Genomic DNA, 16,784 nt, shown 5'->3' with positions numbered 1-16,784 from the left:
GTTTAATGGAGGAATTTCACACACAGGATCCTCAAAATGAAAATGGTTAGACACATCTCTACCTTGTGAACAGTCAGCAATGGGTGAACTTGTTTGAAGGTGGCAGTTTCCCTCCCAACTGCCATGGACAGCCTTGAAGCACTTAAAACCCAGGTGCATCTTTAAATCTTGCTAGAAGTGTTTCAGTGGCTCTGTTGTGAGGTAGTTGTGGTAGAGAGATAAGATACATTGCCTGTATCTGGAAACCAAGGCTAGCAAGTGGCTTCATTTAGCTAAGCGCTGAGACCTCGTGTCTAGCTCATCCCTGTAATTCCTTATGGTGTTTTCAGTACTGAAGTCAGGCCATAATTTTTCAAAAAAGCCCATTAATTTCTGTGCTGAAACTGAAGTCTGAGCATCAGGGGGATCTGACAGGGGAAACCAAATATCCACAGTCACTTGCTTGTGTGGTTAGCTGGGCAAGAGTCAAAGCAATGTGGGAGCTCTTCTGGCACATACCAAATAACGGAGGTCCCAGGAGCTTGCACGGCAAACAGACTTGGGGTGTCCCAAAGGTCAGCCGTGTGCCTGGGAGGCTTCTGTTGGATGCTTTGGCCTGCAGGGTGATGGTGTCGGACAGGTCCATGTGGGTGGGTTCCCATTCCATGCTGGGGAATCATCCCTTCCTTGGGGAATGCCAGCTTGTAAGCGCTGTCAGTTGCTGCCGAGACACAAAGGTGCTGGGTCTGGTGCTAAGGAATGAGTTGACTCACCAGCTTTAAATGGATAACTAATGGCTAAAAATGAACAAAATAATCAGATTCTGCCTTTGGCTGTGGAGATATCAGGAATTCAGTGCTCCCTTTTAGTCACAGTACTGGGAAAAAGGCACTGCAGCTCATCTCTTATCTGAGAACTACTGCTAAATGGAGGAAAGCTGACAGCAAATATTTACCCGCAGATCAATTCTGTTTAAAGTGCAATGTTTGTAGCAGAGCTTGGGCACAGGAAGGTCAGGTGTAGGATCAAGGCTGCATTTATATAAAGACAGAGGAATATGCACTGGAAATCCTTGCTTAGAAAGGGAAAAAACCAGAGGATTTTGAAAGGCACGCTATGAGGATCCTAATTTTTGTCCTCACACTGAGTGTTTTCTCATGTTCAGGTAAGTTGCTCAGAATGGAGCCACATCCTCTTTCTTACGGTAATTTTGGGAGAAAAAGTACAAGACCACAATGAACTTCTAATGGAACTGTGCCTCTGTCTCAGGGTTTCAAGTGTACGACTATGAACTCCCTGTCACAGAAGAGGCTCTCAATGCTTCCATTGCAAGGATCAATTCTCAGTCATGGGGGCCAAACCTGTATGGTGTTGTCAGGAGCCATGTCACAAGAGTAAGTGCACAGATGACAGAGATCCTTTACCTGAAATATGCTTTACTGTGATGGAAAACTCTTTTTCACCCAACCCTGGAAACCCAGATTTAGTTGGAGTTTTCTGACGCTGCTTGGAAGAGGGTGGGTTTGGTGCAGTATCTGAAGTTATGGCTTTAGGAAACTAAATATTCTTTGTATGTTGGTTTGTAATTAAAAATACTTCAGGAGTTCAAATTTTCCACACCTAGAATAGAAATGTTTGAGTGATGTCTTGTAACATTTTGTTCAGAACTGGTATTTTTAAATATGCTTTGTGCATAAAGTAACCTCATTCATCTGAAGGGCTCAGCTGAATGTCCACACTACTGCTTAAATGCCACCACAGACATATTCAGGATTCTTTCTCCAATCTGTATTTATGTCATCTGTCTCTACACACCAATTCTGGTTTAAATCTTCTAGCATCTAAATGCAGGCAGGAAACCCATATCTGTTTTAATTTGTGTTGCTAAGAATTATATTGGATACCCAGAGTTAAGGAGTTAAAGCTTCCTAATTTAAAGTTAGCATGCCCATGTTTCTGAACATCCTCAGAACTGTTATATTTCTGTAGATTGCATGTATCATGTCTTCTGCGAGAATAAAGGACAAGTTGACTTTTGGATTGATCTAGTTTGGGAAAAAAAGAGTACTTGAAAGCAGTGGGGATTTGTTGTTTGTTGGTGGGGGTTTTTTGGTGGGTTGTGTTGGTTTTTTTTTAGTCTTCCATCTTGAGCTAAAACATTGATTAGACTGAGAAGGAGAAAATCCTAATATGTCAACAAAAGGAATCAAACTCTCTAAAGCTTGCAGTGTTGCACACACACTGCCCATTGAAGTACCTGAGCTGACAAGGAGTGACTCTATAAACTGCATTAATTCAATTGCTTGCAGTTGTGTGATTTACTTTCCAAGTCATGTATTTGCAATAGACTTCACAGCAGTCTAGATATCCAAAGCAGAGCTGTTAGCACCCTGGTTCCCACAGAAGAGGGAGGAGCATGCAGGGGTAATGCTATGCTGATCTACCTTTGACAGCTATAGTCCATCCCAAACAACTCTGAGCAGTAGGAGGATCCCACAATGGCTGTAGGGTTTCAAGTGAAACCCCAGTGGGAAGCTGTTCTGTGTTGCTGTTACCAAATCTGCCTGAGAGAGTAACTCCTGAGCACAATAAAACAGCCTTTCTCACACACAGTAATCTGCTCTAAATTGTTGCTGACCCATAATGCCCTTATGTCTTGCTTCTGCTTGACAAAGAAGCAAGGTTGCCATGTAGTGGGCATAGAAGAATGACAGGCACTAATTGTACGTTGTGTTGATCTTCTGTTTACCAGGTTGACATGTGGAACGGTGACACTTATAGACTAGAGCTACAGTTCAGCATTCGTGAAACAGTGTGCACGAAAGCTTCAGGGAGAGATCCCTTCACATGTGACTTCAAAATAGGGCCTTTTGTGGTAAGTGTGTCTAGTGTGAATGTGAACCCCCCCCACTGTGCAGGATGTTCTCAGGACATGTTGAAACACTATTGGTGCTGAAGAAGGATTGGCGCTTCTGAAAACAAAACCAAACCCAAACAAGTACAACCTACAGCATGGAGTGGGTGCTAGGTGGGAAGGGCCAGTTCTTCTGCCTCGTCAGTGGGCAATACAGGAACTGCTGTGAACTGAAAAGGACAGGCGCATCTCAGAGCAGCATGTAGCAAAAGTGTCTGTGTGCATTTGGACCAAATCCTGGAAGGAAAGTGTGGCTTCTTTTCTAAGAGAAGAGTGTGAAAAAACTGTTGTTTGACCTGCCATGCACCTAGGCACTATATAAAGGTGTATTTTCCTATGCAGTGCAGATTCCCACTCTGTGATGACAGTGCTAATCTTTTTCAGATTTTCAACTTTCTTTTCAGCCTGAAATACACATGGATCAGGCTCTTGATATAGCTCTTGCTGCGCTCTAATTCTTAGATGACCAGCTTTGGTGTAAATACATCATCTTTGAATCTGGATTTCTCTGTGCACAATTATTTTTGCCAAAACATGGCTCCTATTGCAAGCTTCTAAGTGGTTGTGCCCTAACTGCTTGCACAAATCTTACAAGGCATGTGGAGTAGCTCTTAAGTCTCTGTGCAATGATACCATACTGCGTGTCAGACCTCCACAGAGATTATCTCTGCTTCTCTGTGCTGCTCCAAGCTGAGCTCTTCTCGCCTCTTTTTCCTCTGTGAATGCTGCCAAACTTATCTGTACTTCCTGGGCACAGATTTTAGGGAAGAGGAGGGATTCTGGGAAGGCATTGAACACATGGCACAAAGGCTTTCCTCATAGCTTATGAGTCATACTACTACCTCAGGAGGTAGTTTACCCCATGAAGAGGGGGGTAAACATCTCTTCAAGTATCAGTACTTGAGCTAAGCAGTTTGTGTGTGCATGTAGATGGGACAACATGGAATTTATGGTTCTTGCTAGGTTTTCCTTCAAAATGCAAGGGTTGGCTTCTGTGAAGTTATCACTGTACCCTACACAGACACCATCCCTCCTCTTTTCTTCTTGGGGCAACACGGTATGAAAGATAGTGTGAGGATCTCTGTTTTCCAAACTTGGGAGGCAGGTTTTGCCGGAGCTTCTGACAAGTCATCGAGATAACGTCTTTAAAGGTAGTTTAACTTCTAGAGCTGGAGCTGCCATCAGCATAGCCCTGCACAACTCTTCTGTTTGTGATTGGTGATTCCAGAGCCATGAGAAGCATTTGGAGATTTTCTTCTGCCTCTAGCAGGCTCAAGAATTCATACAGCTAATGTGCAATTGTGGAGCAATAACTTGTGTGTAGTTATATGCTGCCAGAATATATTGGTCTGGCCACAGCCTGCTCCAATAATTTGTTAGGTATGTAGTCTTGCTTTCTTTGATTTTATTTATTTTTTTTAAATCCCTGTACAGGTTCCCTCTCCCCAGTGAAATTCCCATGAGAGTGTTTGCACTGTAGCTTTGCTCTGTGAGATTTACTCTATTTTGATCTGTTACAGCCAACCACTTTCTGCAGAAGTGTTGTGGAAGTCTCCGGTGAGCTGATCTCGAACATTATTGTGCAGTGCCATCGTGGCACATCCAGCTCCGAATCAATGAGCAGCGAGGAGGTAAGGAAGGGGAAAACTGATTTCTGCTGCCTGGAGGATCAAAAATTCTGCTCATCCTCTTTTAAGGAGAAGTCAGGTACATATGTGTGAACTGCAACTCCTGTTGCAGTTGGAGGTTTTAATCATAAAACTGAACACAATTTGAAATCCAGCTGTCTCCTGTAATGCTTCACTTTCCATCAGCTGAGAGGTTTGACCTCTCTTGATGGATGCTGGGGGAGAATGTGAATCTCTGCGGCAGTCTGGCACATCCACTCTGACACGCTTTCTTCATTGACACATAGAGTATGTGCTTGGAGAACAGTGATTGGCACATCTCAGACAGAAACAAATACTGACGACTCTTGCTCTGTTACCAAACCCAACTCTCAGCTGAGCATGTAGTCACAGCATAGCTGAGGGACATTTGCTCGCCTGAGATTTGTATTCCCTTTTTTGAGCTCTTATTTGGTTTTTAAGGTGTGACTAAATGCTGACCCAACCTGAGAATTCCTGCTAGCTGTTTTCAAATCATGGTAGTGTCCACTTTTTCCATGAACTGACGCTTGAACCTGGGTACCTGCATTTACAACACAGATCTACAGTGGCTGTTGTGCTTGAGGATTATATTCAGGGAACAAAGACAGTATCACAAGCAAGGTGCCAGAGGATATGGACAGCTTTTATTTTTGGAAAGCGCAAGTGACTAAATGAATAGCTTGAAGCAAACAGGATTCTGTGTAACCTTCCCTTGGTTTGAATTGCCAAATTAGCTTGTAACTTTATTAAGGGTTTTGGTTTTTTTTGTTCAGAATCTCTGTTCAGAGCTAGCTAGTGAATGCATCACAGGAAGTCTTGATTTACAGAGCAGAAAGACTGCATGGGAAGTACTGAAATATATAACATAGTTTTGGATGTTCAGTCTGTCCTCTGTGGATTGAGTGTAACTTGTTTAATAGGGCCCTCAGTATAAAGATTTGCTTTTAAAAGCAGACATCTTCCTGCAAGTCTTCTTTAACCATAACTTAAAATTCAGTACTGCCGCTGCTATTCTTGCTGGGGAATGTATTTCCTGCAATGTTGTACTGGTTTTGGCTAGGGTAGAGTTAATTTTCTTCATAGTAGCACGTATGGGGCTATGTTTTGGATTTGTGTTGGAAATAGTGTTGATAACACCAGGATGTTTTAGTTAATCCTGAGCAGTGATTATACAGAGTCAAGACCTTTTCTGCTCCTCATACTGCTATGGCTGAATTAGGCTGGGAGTGCACAAAAAGTCAGGAGGAGACACAGCTGGGACAGCTGATCCCAACCGTCCAAAGGGATATTCCATACCATGTGAGGTATATAAAGCTGGGGGAAGAAGAAGGAAGGGGGGGATGTTTGGAGTTAAGGCGTTTGTCTTCCCGAATAACTGTTACACATGATGGAGTCCTGATTTCCTGGAGATCGCTGAACACCGCCCTGCCAATGGGAAGTAGTGAATGAAGAATGAATGAATAGAAGGTGATCCTTGAAGCGCAGGAACAGGCTGTCTCTGTGTGCCAAAAGATGAGCTGGCAGGTAAGAAGGCTGGCCTGGCTGAACAGAGAGCTTTAGCTGGAACTCAGGGTTAAAAAAAGAGTTTATGACATTTGGAAGAAGGGGCACACAACTCAGGAGGAATACAAGGGGGTCATGAGGTTGTGCAGGGAGATAATTAGAAGGGCCAAAGCCCAACTAGAACTTAATCTGGCTACTGCTGTAGAAGATGATAAAAAATGTTTCTATAAATACATTAACAACAAAAGGAGGGCTAAGGAGAATCTCCATCCTTTATTGGATGCTGGGGGAAACATAGTGACAAAGTGTGAGGAAAAGGCTGAGGTACTTAATGCCTTCTTTGCCTCAGTCTTTAATAGTAAGACCAGTTGTTGCTCCCTTGAGCTGGAAGACAGGGACGGGGAGCAGAATGAAGCCCCCATAATCCAAGGGGAAATGGTTAGTGACCTGCTACACCACTTAGACAGACACAAGTCTATGCGGCCAGATGGGGGTACTGAGGGAGCTGGTGGAAGTGCTCATTGAGCCACTTTCCATCATTTATCAGCAGTCCTGGCTAACTGGGGAGGTCCCAGTTGACTGGAGGTTAACAAATGTGACGTCCATCTACAAGAAGGGCTAGAAGGAAGATCCAGGGAACTACAGGCCTATCAGTCTGACCTCGATGCCAGGTGATATTATGGATCAGATCATTTTGAACACCATCAGATATAGGCACATACAGGACAAACAGGTGATCAGGCCCGGTCAGCATGGTTTTATGAAAGGCAGGTCCTGCTTGACTAACCTGATCTCCTTCTATGACAAGGTGATCCACTTAGTGGATGCCATTGAGGTTCTGGTGTGTGTCCAGGGAAGGGCAATGAAGCTGGTGAAGGGTCTAGAGAACAAGTTTTATGAAGAGCAGCTGAGGCAACTGGGGTTGTTTAGCGTGGAGAAAAGGAGGCTGAGGGGAGATGTTATTGCTCTTTACAACTACCTGAAAGAAGGTTGTAATGCGGTGGGGGTCGGTCTCTTCTCCCAAGTAATAAACGATAGGATAAGAGGAAATGGCCTCAAGTTGCACCAGGGGAGGCATAGATTGGATGTTAGGAAAAAATCCTTCACAGAAAGCGTTGTCAAGCATTGGAACAGGCTTCCCAGGGAAGTGGTTGAGTCACCATCCCTGGAGGTATCTAAAAGATGTGTAGGTGTGGTGTTGAGGGACATGGATTAGTGGTGGACTTGGTGGTGCTAGGTTAACGGTTGGACTCGGTGATCTTAAATGTCTTTTCCAACCTAAACAATTCTATGATTCTATGAATTCCTTGCTTTGCTTTGCTTGTGTGTGCTGTTTTTGCTTTTCTTATTAAACTGTCTTTATCTCAACCCACGAGTTTTCTCACTTTTACCCTTCTGATTCTCTCCCCCACCCAACTCGGGGGGAGTGAGTGAGAGAGCGGCTGTGTGATGCTTAGTTGCCGGCTGGGGTTAAATCATGACAAATTTTAATACAGAAAAAATCCCAAAGAGAATTATTGCACCAGAAAAGGAAAGTATTTCTTTCTGTGGAGGGCTGCAGAAAGTGCATTGCTCTAGAGCTGTAACTCCGTTCAAGGGATCTCAGCCTGATTCACTGTGGATGGTGTTGGTGTAGCTCCTGTAGTTCTGGTGTCATTTGGGTAGGAGAAGGAATTGTGATTGGCTGAGACTGAGATCATGTTACTGGGATAGATACCAACAAAAGAGTATAGAGAGCTTTTAAAAGAGTAATTTGGGATAAATTAGTCAAAGAAGTCCCTTGTGCGACTGCAACAGACTGCTCTCCAGGCTTTGCTCTCCTGGCTGTATATGCACTACAGTAAGGTCAGGTAATGTATTAAGTACAAAAGATGTTGACATGAGAGCCTACCTGCAACTGCAGACTTCCTTAGCAGCATCACTGCTTTGCAATAGTATCAGCAGTAATCTTGTTTTCAGAAAAATTGATAATGAGGTTTGGAATTACTGCAGTGGTCACACAGTACCTGAGGAAATGAAGGAGAGGTGGACTTCTTGACAGATGAGCTTTTTAAAGAAACTTCTTTAATTTACAGATGATGCATATGCCAATAATGAACCCCAACAGGAGAGGCAGCATTCACAGAGAAGGTAAGCATTTCTGCCATGCTGGACTGTTCTGGCATGTGTTAGTTTGCCTTTTGGATCATCTGTTTGGGTCACCTGAAAGTGATCTGTCTGAAGGAGAAGAAAATATGGAAGACTGGCAGTTTGCTCAGGTCACAGCCACCTTTTTTTCCTGTGCAGAGGGACACCTCATTGAGGAAGCTGTGAGGGCATTAGGCTTCAAAGTAGGGCAATGCTGAGGTTTGTATACTCTGTGTAAGCGTCTTCCGGATTTCCAGATTTGTGCTTTCATAACCAGTACTTGTGTGCATCCTTGAGGTTGTCCTGATGTGCAGAATGCTGAACGAACATGCATTTGAAAGCATGTAACACTAATGCATGTCTCCACGTTCTTTTTTTTTAAAGATGTATTTGCTCCTGAAGCCTTCCGTTCAAGGGGAAGAGGCAGCAGCCGTGGATACCAGCATAAACCCAGCTATTTCATCTCTGACAGGATTGAATAATATGGATTGGGTGAGTACAATTCTAAGTGTAGCTTCTATGCACCCGAGGTCTGCAGACTTTGTGGCAGGGTGGGAAAGTGACTGCTCAAGATAAAGGACCTCTTTGGGAATGTGCTTCTTGGCTGCAAGCATGTTAAAAGCCGTTTTACTGTGGGCATTTGTAGGACTTGCTTATGGGGAAATTCAGTGACAGAGTACAAACAGCACTATCAGGACCCTCAACAAATGATGATGGGGTGGCAATCTCTGGTGCCTAAGGGAGGGCTCACAGAACAAGGGTTTGACCGGTTGTCAAGTGATCAGAAGACGGTTTTGATTTTCCTCTTGTTGCTTCAGTCCTAGGAAGAATTCCTAACTACAGAGCTCACAGCTTTCACTCACTCTTGAGTAGTCCATCCCATATGATCTTGCAAACACCAGTGTCCTGGTGTGCAGGTAGTGTGAACAGTGTACAAGAAAATCAATCTGCTGGCCTGAGTTTAGCATAGGGCTCAAGCCTTGAGCTGCAGTTCTACCTTTTTGCCTCCATCTCTCTTGGCTGGCAGAGACATGTTTCTGTCAAATGTTCCATGGAGACTTTGGACCTTATCCAAATTGGTTGCCCTTAGCAGGGGTGTATCACTTGGCTGTGGGATCTGGAACATGCCCTGGCTGTGTATTGGCAAAGACACAGATGAGTTGTTTGATGCCCCAGTCCTTCAGCAAGTCACCCACCATCTTTGTCCTGGTGCTGTCCTCCCACCCATGACTTGTTGTGCTATTTATACTGCAAACTCTTGGAGGAATGGCCATGTCTTTGTGCCAAATCTAATGCAACAGGGCCCTGAGGCCACACAGTTTAGCAAACAAAAAATGAACGTAGTAGTAAGGTATCTGGGAGAACCAAGATGCAGTTTACCCAGGGCAAACATTTGTTGCAGAGAAGCTGTGAAGGAGATGTTTGGAGCTCAGTTAATGGGAATGATAATGAAAGGCACTAATTTGGAGCTGGCAAGGCCTATCCTACACAAACCACCTTTGCTGACCTACTTCTGAGGTTCTATGTGGGAGCAGCTCTAATTGGTGCTGATATTTTACCTGCTGTCTTATGGAGTTAATCTAGAGGGAAGTGGCTTTCAAAGAGTTTTAGCAACACAGAATGGAGATCATTCTTTGACGTGTTAAACAGTTTTAAAGTAGTTGGGAAAGGAAGAGGAAATTGCTTAGCACTATGCCTTTGTGATTAAAGATGTTTTGCACACTCACTTGGGTACATATCATTAGCAGGTCTCTGTCCCTGTAAAGAGAACCAGAACTGAATGCTCCATGCGTGTGTAGCTCAATTCAGGCCTGCTGCATTGGAAACAGGACAGTTTTAGATGTAACTTAGCACCAATGACTCACTATGAATAACACATGTTATTCATAAGCATATCCATGGTAAACCTATATGTGGTGAAGGAGACGTACCCCCTACTCTCCTAGAAAGTAGATATGAAAGGAAAACCCAGTCATTCTGCTAGGTCAGGTCTTTGTTTTTAAAAATGATTTCATTAAATCCATATGCTATTTTAGTTAATCCATGAGCCAGTAAAAGTGATAGGCTGTTTTAGTCACTGCCTTTCCTCTTACAGAAATCTCTAATGTTTTAAAATGTCTTTGAACTTCCTTGAGTGTATTGCAGTGGCACTCTGGTGTGCACTCTTGTGCCCTTCTAGGTAGCCTTAATCCAAGGAGGCAGTGTGGAAAGACTGAAGCTTACTGAAGAGTAGCATAAGGTCGACTTTCTGTTCCAGAGAAGAAAGGGAAAAATTTTGTGAATGCCTGACCAGTGTTGGCTTCTGAGAACCAAACTGTCTCAGTCTGGCTGGGTGAAATTGGGTTGGACTTTCTTCAACTGATCTGCCAGAAAAGTTGTGGGGAAGGAGATCTATGTGCTCAAAATGGGGAGACATCCTTTCTTTACATTACATTTGGAAAATGCCAGGGATCTTAAATTAATTCTTTGGCTCTAAAGAGGAGCTATGTCCATTAAGCAGTAATCACAAACGTTTTGTGTTCCTGTATCTAATGTCTAACAAATCTCTAAACCAGAAGCAAAATGTAAAATCTTCTTGAAAGAGAACATGAAACAAATAGGGAGAAATTTCTGATTCTTGAAATCCTGTGCAGTTCATGTTTTAATATTTTCTGCTTGCTCTTGAAGATAAGTTGCAAGTGTCATTTGTGGAGCTGTGTTTCATACCAGTGTCCTAGGTTTTGGACATCTCAGAGGCAGATACATCAGGAGACTAAAGGAGAATTTCAAAATCCCTCAAAACTCCTTTTTTTTCTCTTGTTTTTATTAATTTGACTTGTTATTAGCTGTAAAGTCTGGAGAGAAGTCTTACTTCTCAATTTCACTTGTATCCAGAATTAGAGGGTTTCATCCGTGGGTTTAATTTGGAGCCACACATATCCAAATTATTTCATGTGGTTGAGGCCAGGGAAAGTTATTCATGGCTTTTTTTCCTGTGTTTTGGCACCTGTGTGATCATGGCTGGCATTATTACAAGCTGTACTGTGATGGCAGTGTTTGGTGGGGCATGGGAAATATGTGCTGTGTTTTGAGATGGCAGTAGCTCAGCTGGCTTAGTTTAGCTGAGAATATTTTGGGGGAGGCTGGGGAAACGGCAATTTAATAATAGAAGACTTTCATCTCTTACTCAAAGAACCTGTTGTTGACAGGCAAAGCTAGACAAGTTCAGGTAAGAAATGAAATGTGATCTGTTTTTTTACGCAACAGTATGCGTAACTGACTGCTGCAAAAATTACTAAGGCAAGTGGCTGACAGTGTTTTTCATGCTGGATTTTACATTTTCTGAAGTAGATCTTCTTATCTTTTTGACTACAGGAATTATTTCGGGGAATCCTGTGCCTGAGTCTGTGTAAGAAGCTAGGCTAAATTATCTCACTGGTGCTTTGTGGCTCTTCTTATTTATTAGAATGTGCTAAATATTCAAGAGGAAAAAAAATCAGAGCAATTGTTATATAAAGAAGAACTTTTTAAAGTCTGCAGTCTTCAGACCCATGGGTCTGCTGGTGCCTGCAGGAGTTAGCAAACTGCATATGAAAGAACCACATCAAAGATTAATGAGCTTACTTCAGTGATAAGTCCTAATCAGATTTTCTGGATTTATTTCCTAGTGCATCTCTGGAACTGGGGAGGTTGTAAAATTCTCATGTCATGCTGTGGACCAGTCTTTCCAACAAATAGCTCAGACACGTGAGCGAGTGACAGCAGGAGAGCCAGCTGCTCTACAACAGCTCATCACTGGTTCATAACCTCAGCCTGCAACAGGTGTTAAGGTCATTAGTTAGCTTGGCCTGCCAGGTATGTGCAGAGCTTGTTGGAGCTGTGTCAGTTGCCAGTGTCAGCAAAAGGCATGCCAGTGATGCAGTCAATCCTCTGTTGAAACTCTTGGGGAGGATGGATTCCTGCTCTGAAAGGATACTGTTTAGGGCACACACAATATGAAAGGCTTTTTGAGTGTGCATAGGTATGTGGAATTACAGGTTCCATTAGGCTGGAATCTGCTTAATGGTGTTCATTGCTCTGAATCACAGAGAGGAGCCTAAAAAATGGCTCAAACTCACCTAACACCTTGAATCCCAGAAAGCAAAAGAAAAACGCCCCAATGCTTCCAAAATCAACTGTCTAAGGCAGTTGTCTTTTGTGCGGGGTGGAGTCTGACCTATGACTTATGTCTGGAGTCTCACCAGCAGTCCTTCATTTTCTTGAACAGGAAAATTAAGAAGAAAGTTCCTGTCTTTGTAACTCCGTTCAAGGGATCTCAGCCTGATTCACTGTGGATGGTGTTGGTGTAGCTCCTGTAGTTCTGGTGTCATTTGGGTAGGAGAAGGAATTGTGATTGGCTGAGACTGAGATCATGTTACTGGGATAGATACCAACAAAAGAGTATAGAGAGCTTTTAAAAGAGTAATTTGGGATAAATTAGTCAAAGAAGTCCCTTGTGCGACTGCAACAGACTGCTCTCCAGGCTTTGCTCTCCTGGCTGTATATGCACTACAGTAAGGTCAGGTAATGTATTAAGTACAAAAGATGTTGACATGAGAGCCTACCTGCAACTGCAGACTTCCTTAGCAGCATCACTGCTTTGCAATAGTATCAGCAGTAATCTTGTTTTCAGAAAAATTGATAATGAGGTTTGGAATTACTGCAGTGGTCACACAGTACCTGAGGAAATGAAGGAGAGGTGGACTTCTTGACAGATGAGCTTTTTAAAGAAACTTCTTTAATTTACAGATGATGCATATGCCAATAATGAACCCCAACAGGAGAGGCAGCATTCACAGAGAAGGTAAGCATTTCTGCCATGCTGGACTGTTCTGGCATGTGTTAGTTTGCCTTTTGGATCATCTGTTTGGGTCACCTGAAAGTGATCTGTCTGAAGGAGAAGAAAATATGGAAGACTGGCAGTTTGCTCAGGTCACAGCCACCTTTTTTTCCTGTGCAGAGGGACACCTCATTGAGGAAGCTGTGAGGGCATTAGGCTTCAAAGTAGGGCAATGCTGAGGTTTGTATACTCTGTGTAAGCGTCTTCCGGATTTCCAGATTTGTGCTTTCATAACCAGTACTTGTGTGCATCCTTGAGGTTGTCCTGATGTGCAGAATGCTGAACGAACATGCATTTGAAAGCATGTAACACTAATGCATGTCTCCACGTTCTTTTTTTTTAAAGATGTATTTGCTCCTGAAGCCTTCCGTTCAAGGGGAAGAGGCAGCAGCCGTGGATACCAGCATAAACCCAGCTATTTCATCTCTGACAGGATTGAATAATATGGATTGGGTGAGTACAATTCTAAGTGTAGCTTCTATGCACCCGAGGTCTGCAGACTTTGTGGCAGGGTGGGAAAGTGACTGCTCAAGATAAAGGACCTCTTTGGGAATGTGCTTCTTGGCTGCAAGCATGTTAAAAGCCGTTTTACTGTGGGCATTTGTAGGACTTGCTTATGGGGAAATTCAGTGACAGAGTACAAACAGCACTATCAGGACCCTCAACAAATGATGATGGGGTGGCAATCTCTGGTGCCTAAGGGAGGGCTCACAGAACAAGGGTTTGACCGGTTGTCAAGTGATCAGAAGACGGTTTTGATTTTCCTCTTGTTGCTTCAGTCCTAGGAAGAATTCCTAACTACAGAGCTCACAGCTTTCACTCACTCTTGAGTAGTCCATCCCATATGATCTTGCAAACACCAGTGTCCTGGTGTGCAGGTAGTGTGAACAGTGTACAAGAAAATCAATCTGCTGGCCTGAGTTTAGCATAGGGCTCAAGCCTTGAGCTGCAGTTCTACCTTTTTGCCTCCATCTCTCTTGGCTGGCAGAGACATGTTTCTGTCAAATGTTCCATGGAGACTTTGGACCTTATCCAAATTGGTTGCCCTTAGCAGGGGTGTATCACTTGGCTGTGGGATCTGGAACATGCCCTGGCTGTGTATTGGCAAAGACACAGATGAGTTGTTTGATGCCCCAGTCCTTCAGCAAGTCACCCACCATCTTTGTCCTGGTGCTGTCCTCCCACCCATGACTTGTTGTGCTATTTATACTGCAAACTCTTGGAGGAATGGCCATGTCTTTGTGCCAAATCTAATGCAACAAGGCCCTGAGGCCACACAGTTTAGCAAACAAAAAATGAACGTAGTAGTAAGGTATCTGGGAGAACCAAGATGCAGTTTACCCAGGGCAAACATTTGTTGCAGAGAAGCTGTGAAGGAGATGTTTGGAGCTCAGTTAATGGGAATGATAATGAAAGGCACTAATTTGGAGCTGGCAAGGCCTATCCTACACAAACCACCTTTGCTGACCTACTTCTGAGGTTCTATGTGGGAGCAGCTCTAATTGGTGCTGATATTTTACCTGCTGTCTTATGGAGTTAATCTAGAGGGAAGTGGCTTTCAAAGAGTTTTAGCAACACAGAATGGAGATCATTCTTTGACGTGTTAAACAGTTTTAAAGTAGTTGGGAAAGGAAGAGGAAATTGCTTAGCACTATGCCTTTGTGATTAAAGATGTTTTGCACACTCACTTGGGTACATATCATTAGCAGGTCTCTGTCCCTGTAAAGAGAACCAGAACTGAATGCTCCATGCGTGTGTAGCTCAATTCAGGCCTGCTGCATTGGAAACAGGACAGTTTTAGATGTAACTTAGCACCAATGACTCACTATGAATAACACATGTTATTCATAAGCATATCCATGGTAAACCTATATGTGGTGAAGGAGACGTACCCCCTACTCTCCTAGAAAGTAGATATGAAAGGAAAACCCAGTCATTCTGCTAGGTCAGGTCTTTGTTTTTAAAAATGATTTCATTAAATCCATATGCTATTTTAGTTAATCCATGAGCCAGTAAAAGTGATAGGCTGTTTTAGTCACTGCCTTTCCTCTTACAGAAATCTCTAATGTTTTAAAATGTCTTTGAACTTCCTTGAGTGTATTGCAGTGGCACTCTGGTGTGCACTCTTGTGCCCTTCTAGGTAGCCTTAATCCAAGGAGGCAGTGTGGAAAGACTGAAGCTTACTGAAGAGTAGCATAAGGTCGACTTTCTGTTCCAGAGAAGAAAGGGAAAAATTTTGTGAATGCCTGACCAGTGTTGGCTTCTGAGAACCAAACTGTCTCAGTCTGGCTGGGTGAAATTGGGTTGGACTTTCTTCAACTGATCTGCCAGAAAAGTTGTGGGGAAGGAGATCTATGTGCTCAAAATGGGGAGACATCCTTTCTTTACATTACATTTGGAAAATGCCAGGGATCTTAAATTAATTCTTTGGCTCTAAAGAGGAGCTATGTCCATTAAGCAGTAATCACAAACGTTTTGTGTTCCTGTATCTAATGTCTAACAAATCTCTAAACCAGAAGCAAAATGTAAAATCTTCTTGAAAGAGAACATGAAACAAATAGGGAGAAATTTCTGATTCTTGAAATCCTGTGCAGTTCATGTTTTAATATTTTCTGCTTGCTCTTGAAGATAAGTTGCAAGTGTCATTTGTGGAGCTGTGTTTCATACCAGTGTCCTAGGTTTTGAACATCTCAGAGGCAGATACATCAGGAGACTAAAGGAGAATTTCAAAATCCCTCAAAACTCCTTTTTTTTTCTCTTGTTTTTATCAATTTGACTTGTTATTAGCTGTAAAGTCTGGAGAGAAGTCTTACTTCTCAATTTCACTTGTATCCAGAATTAGAGGGTTTCATCCGTGGGTTTAATTTGGAGCCACACATATCCAAATTATTTCATGTGGTTGAGGCCAGGGAAAGTTATTCATGGCTTTTTTTCCTGTGTTTTGGCACCTGTGTGATCATGGCTGGCATTATTACAAGCTGTACTGTGATGGCAGTGTTTGGTGGGGCATGGGAAATATGTGCTGTGTTTTGAGATGGCAGTAGCTCAGCTGGCTTAGTTTAGCTGAGAATATTTTGGGGGAGGCTGGGGAAACGGCAATTTAATAATAGAAGACTTTCATCTCTTACTCAAAGAACCTGTTGTTGACAGGCAAAGCTAGACAAGTTCAGGTAAGAAATGAAATGTGATCTGTTTTTTTACGCAACAGTATGCGTAACTGACTGCTGCAAAAATTACTAAGGCAAGTGGCTGACAGTGTTTTTCATGCTGGATTTTACATTTTCTGAAGTAGATCTTCTTATCTTTTTGACTACAGGAATTATTTCGGGGAATCCTGTGCCTGAGTCTGTGTAAGAAGCTAGGCTAAATTATCTCACTGGTGCTTTGTGGCTCTTCTTATTTATTAGAATGTGCTAAATATTCAAGAGGAAAAAAAATCAGAGCAATTGTTATATAAAGAAGAACTTTTTAAAGTCTGCAGTCTTCAGACCCATGGGTCTGCTGGTGCCTGCAGGAGTTAGCAAACTGCATATGAAAGAACCACATCAAAGATTAATGAGCTTACTTCAGTGATAAGTCCTAATCAGATTTTCTGGATTTATTTCCTAGTGCATCTCTGGAACTGGGGAGGTTGTAAAATTCTCATGTCATGCTGTGGACCAGTCTTTCCAACAAATAGCTCAGACACGTGAGCGAGTGACAGCAGGAGAGCCAGCTGCTCTACAACAGCTCATCACTGGTTCATAACCTCAGC

At 42.9% G+C, this 16,784-nt stretch overlaps 1 protein-coding gene across 1 annotated transcript; it reads left to right on the top strand.

The window, feature by feature from the left end:
- The first annotated feature begins 1,095 nt into the window (after positions 1–1,095).
- On the top strand, positions 1,096–13,473 carry SPP2 (secreted phosphoprotein 2, 24kDa). Its single transcript, XM_009885816.1, has 7 exons — positions 1,096–1,144; positions 1,249–1,373; positions 2,732–2,854; positions 4,414–4,524; positions 8,121–8,175; positions 8,961–8,963; positions 13,376–13,473. Exons 1-7 carry the CDS (start codon positions 1,096–1,098, stop codon positions 13,471–13,473), a joined length of 564 nt encoding a protein of 187 aa, XP_009884118.1.
- Positions 13,474–16,784: the final 3,311 nt, after the last annotated feature.

The sequence above is a fragment of the Charadrius vociferus genome, unplaced genomic scaffold (assembly GCF_000708025.1).
Source record: "Charadrius vociferus isolate BGI_N301 unplaced genomic scaffold, ASM70802v2 scaffold245, whole genome shotgun sequence".
Classification (NCBI taxonomy): Eukaryota; Metazoa; Chordata; class Aves; order Charadriiformes; family Charadriidae; genus Charadrius; species Charadrius vociferus.
The sequence above is the reverse complement of the archived record's forward strand: the minus strand, read 5'-3'. Positions and strand labels throughout refer to the sequence as shown.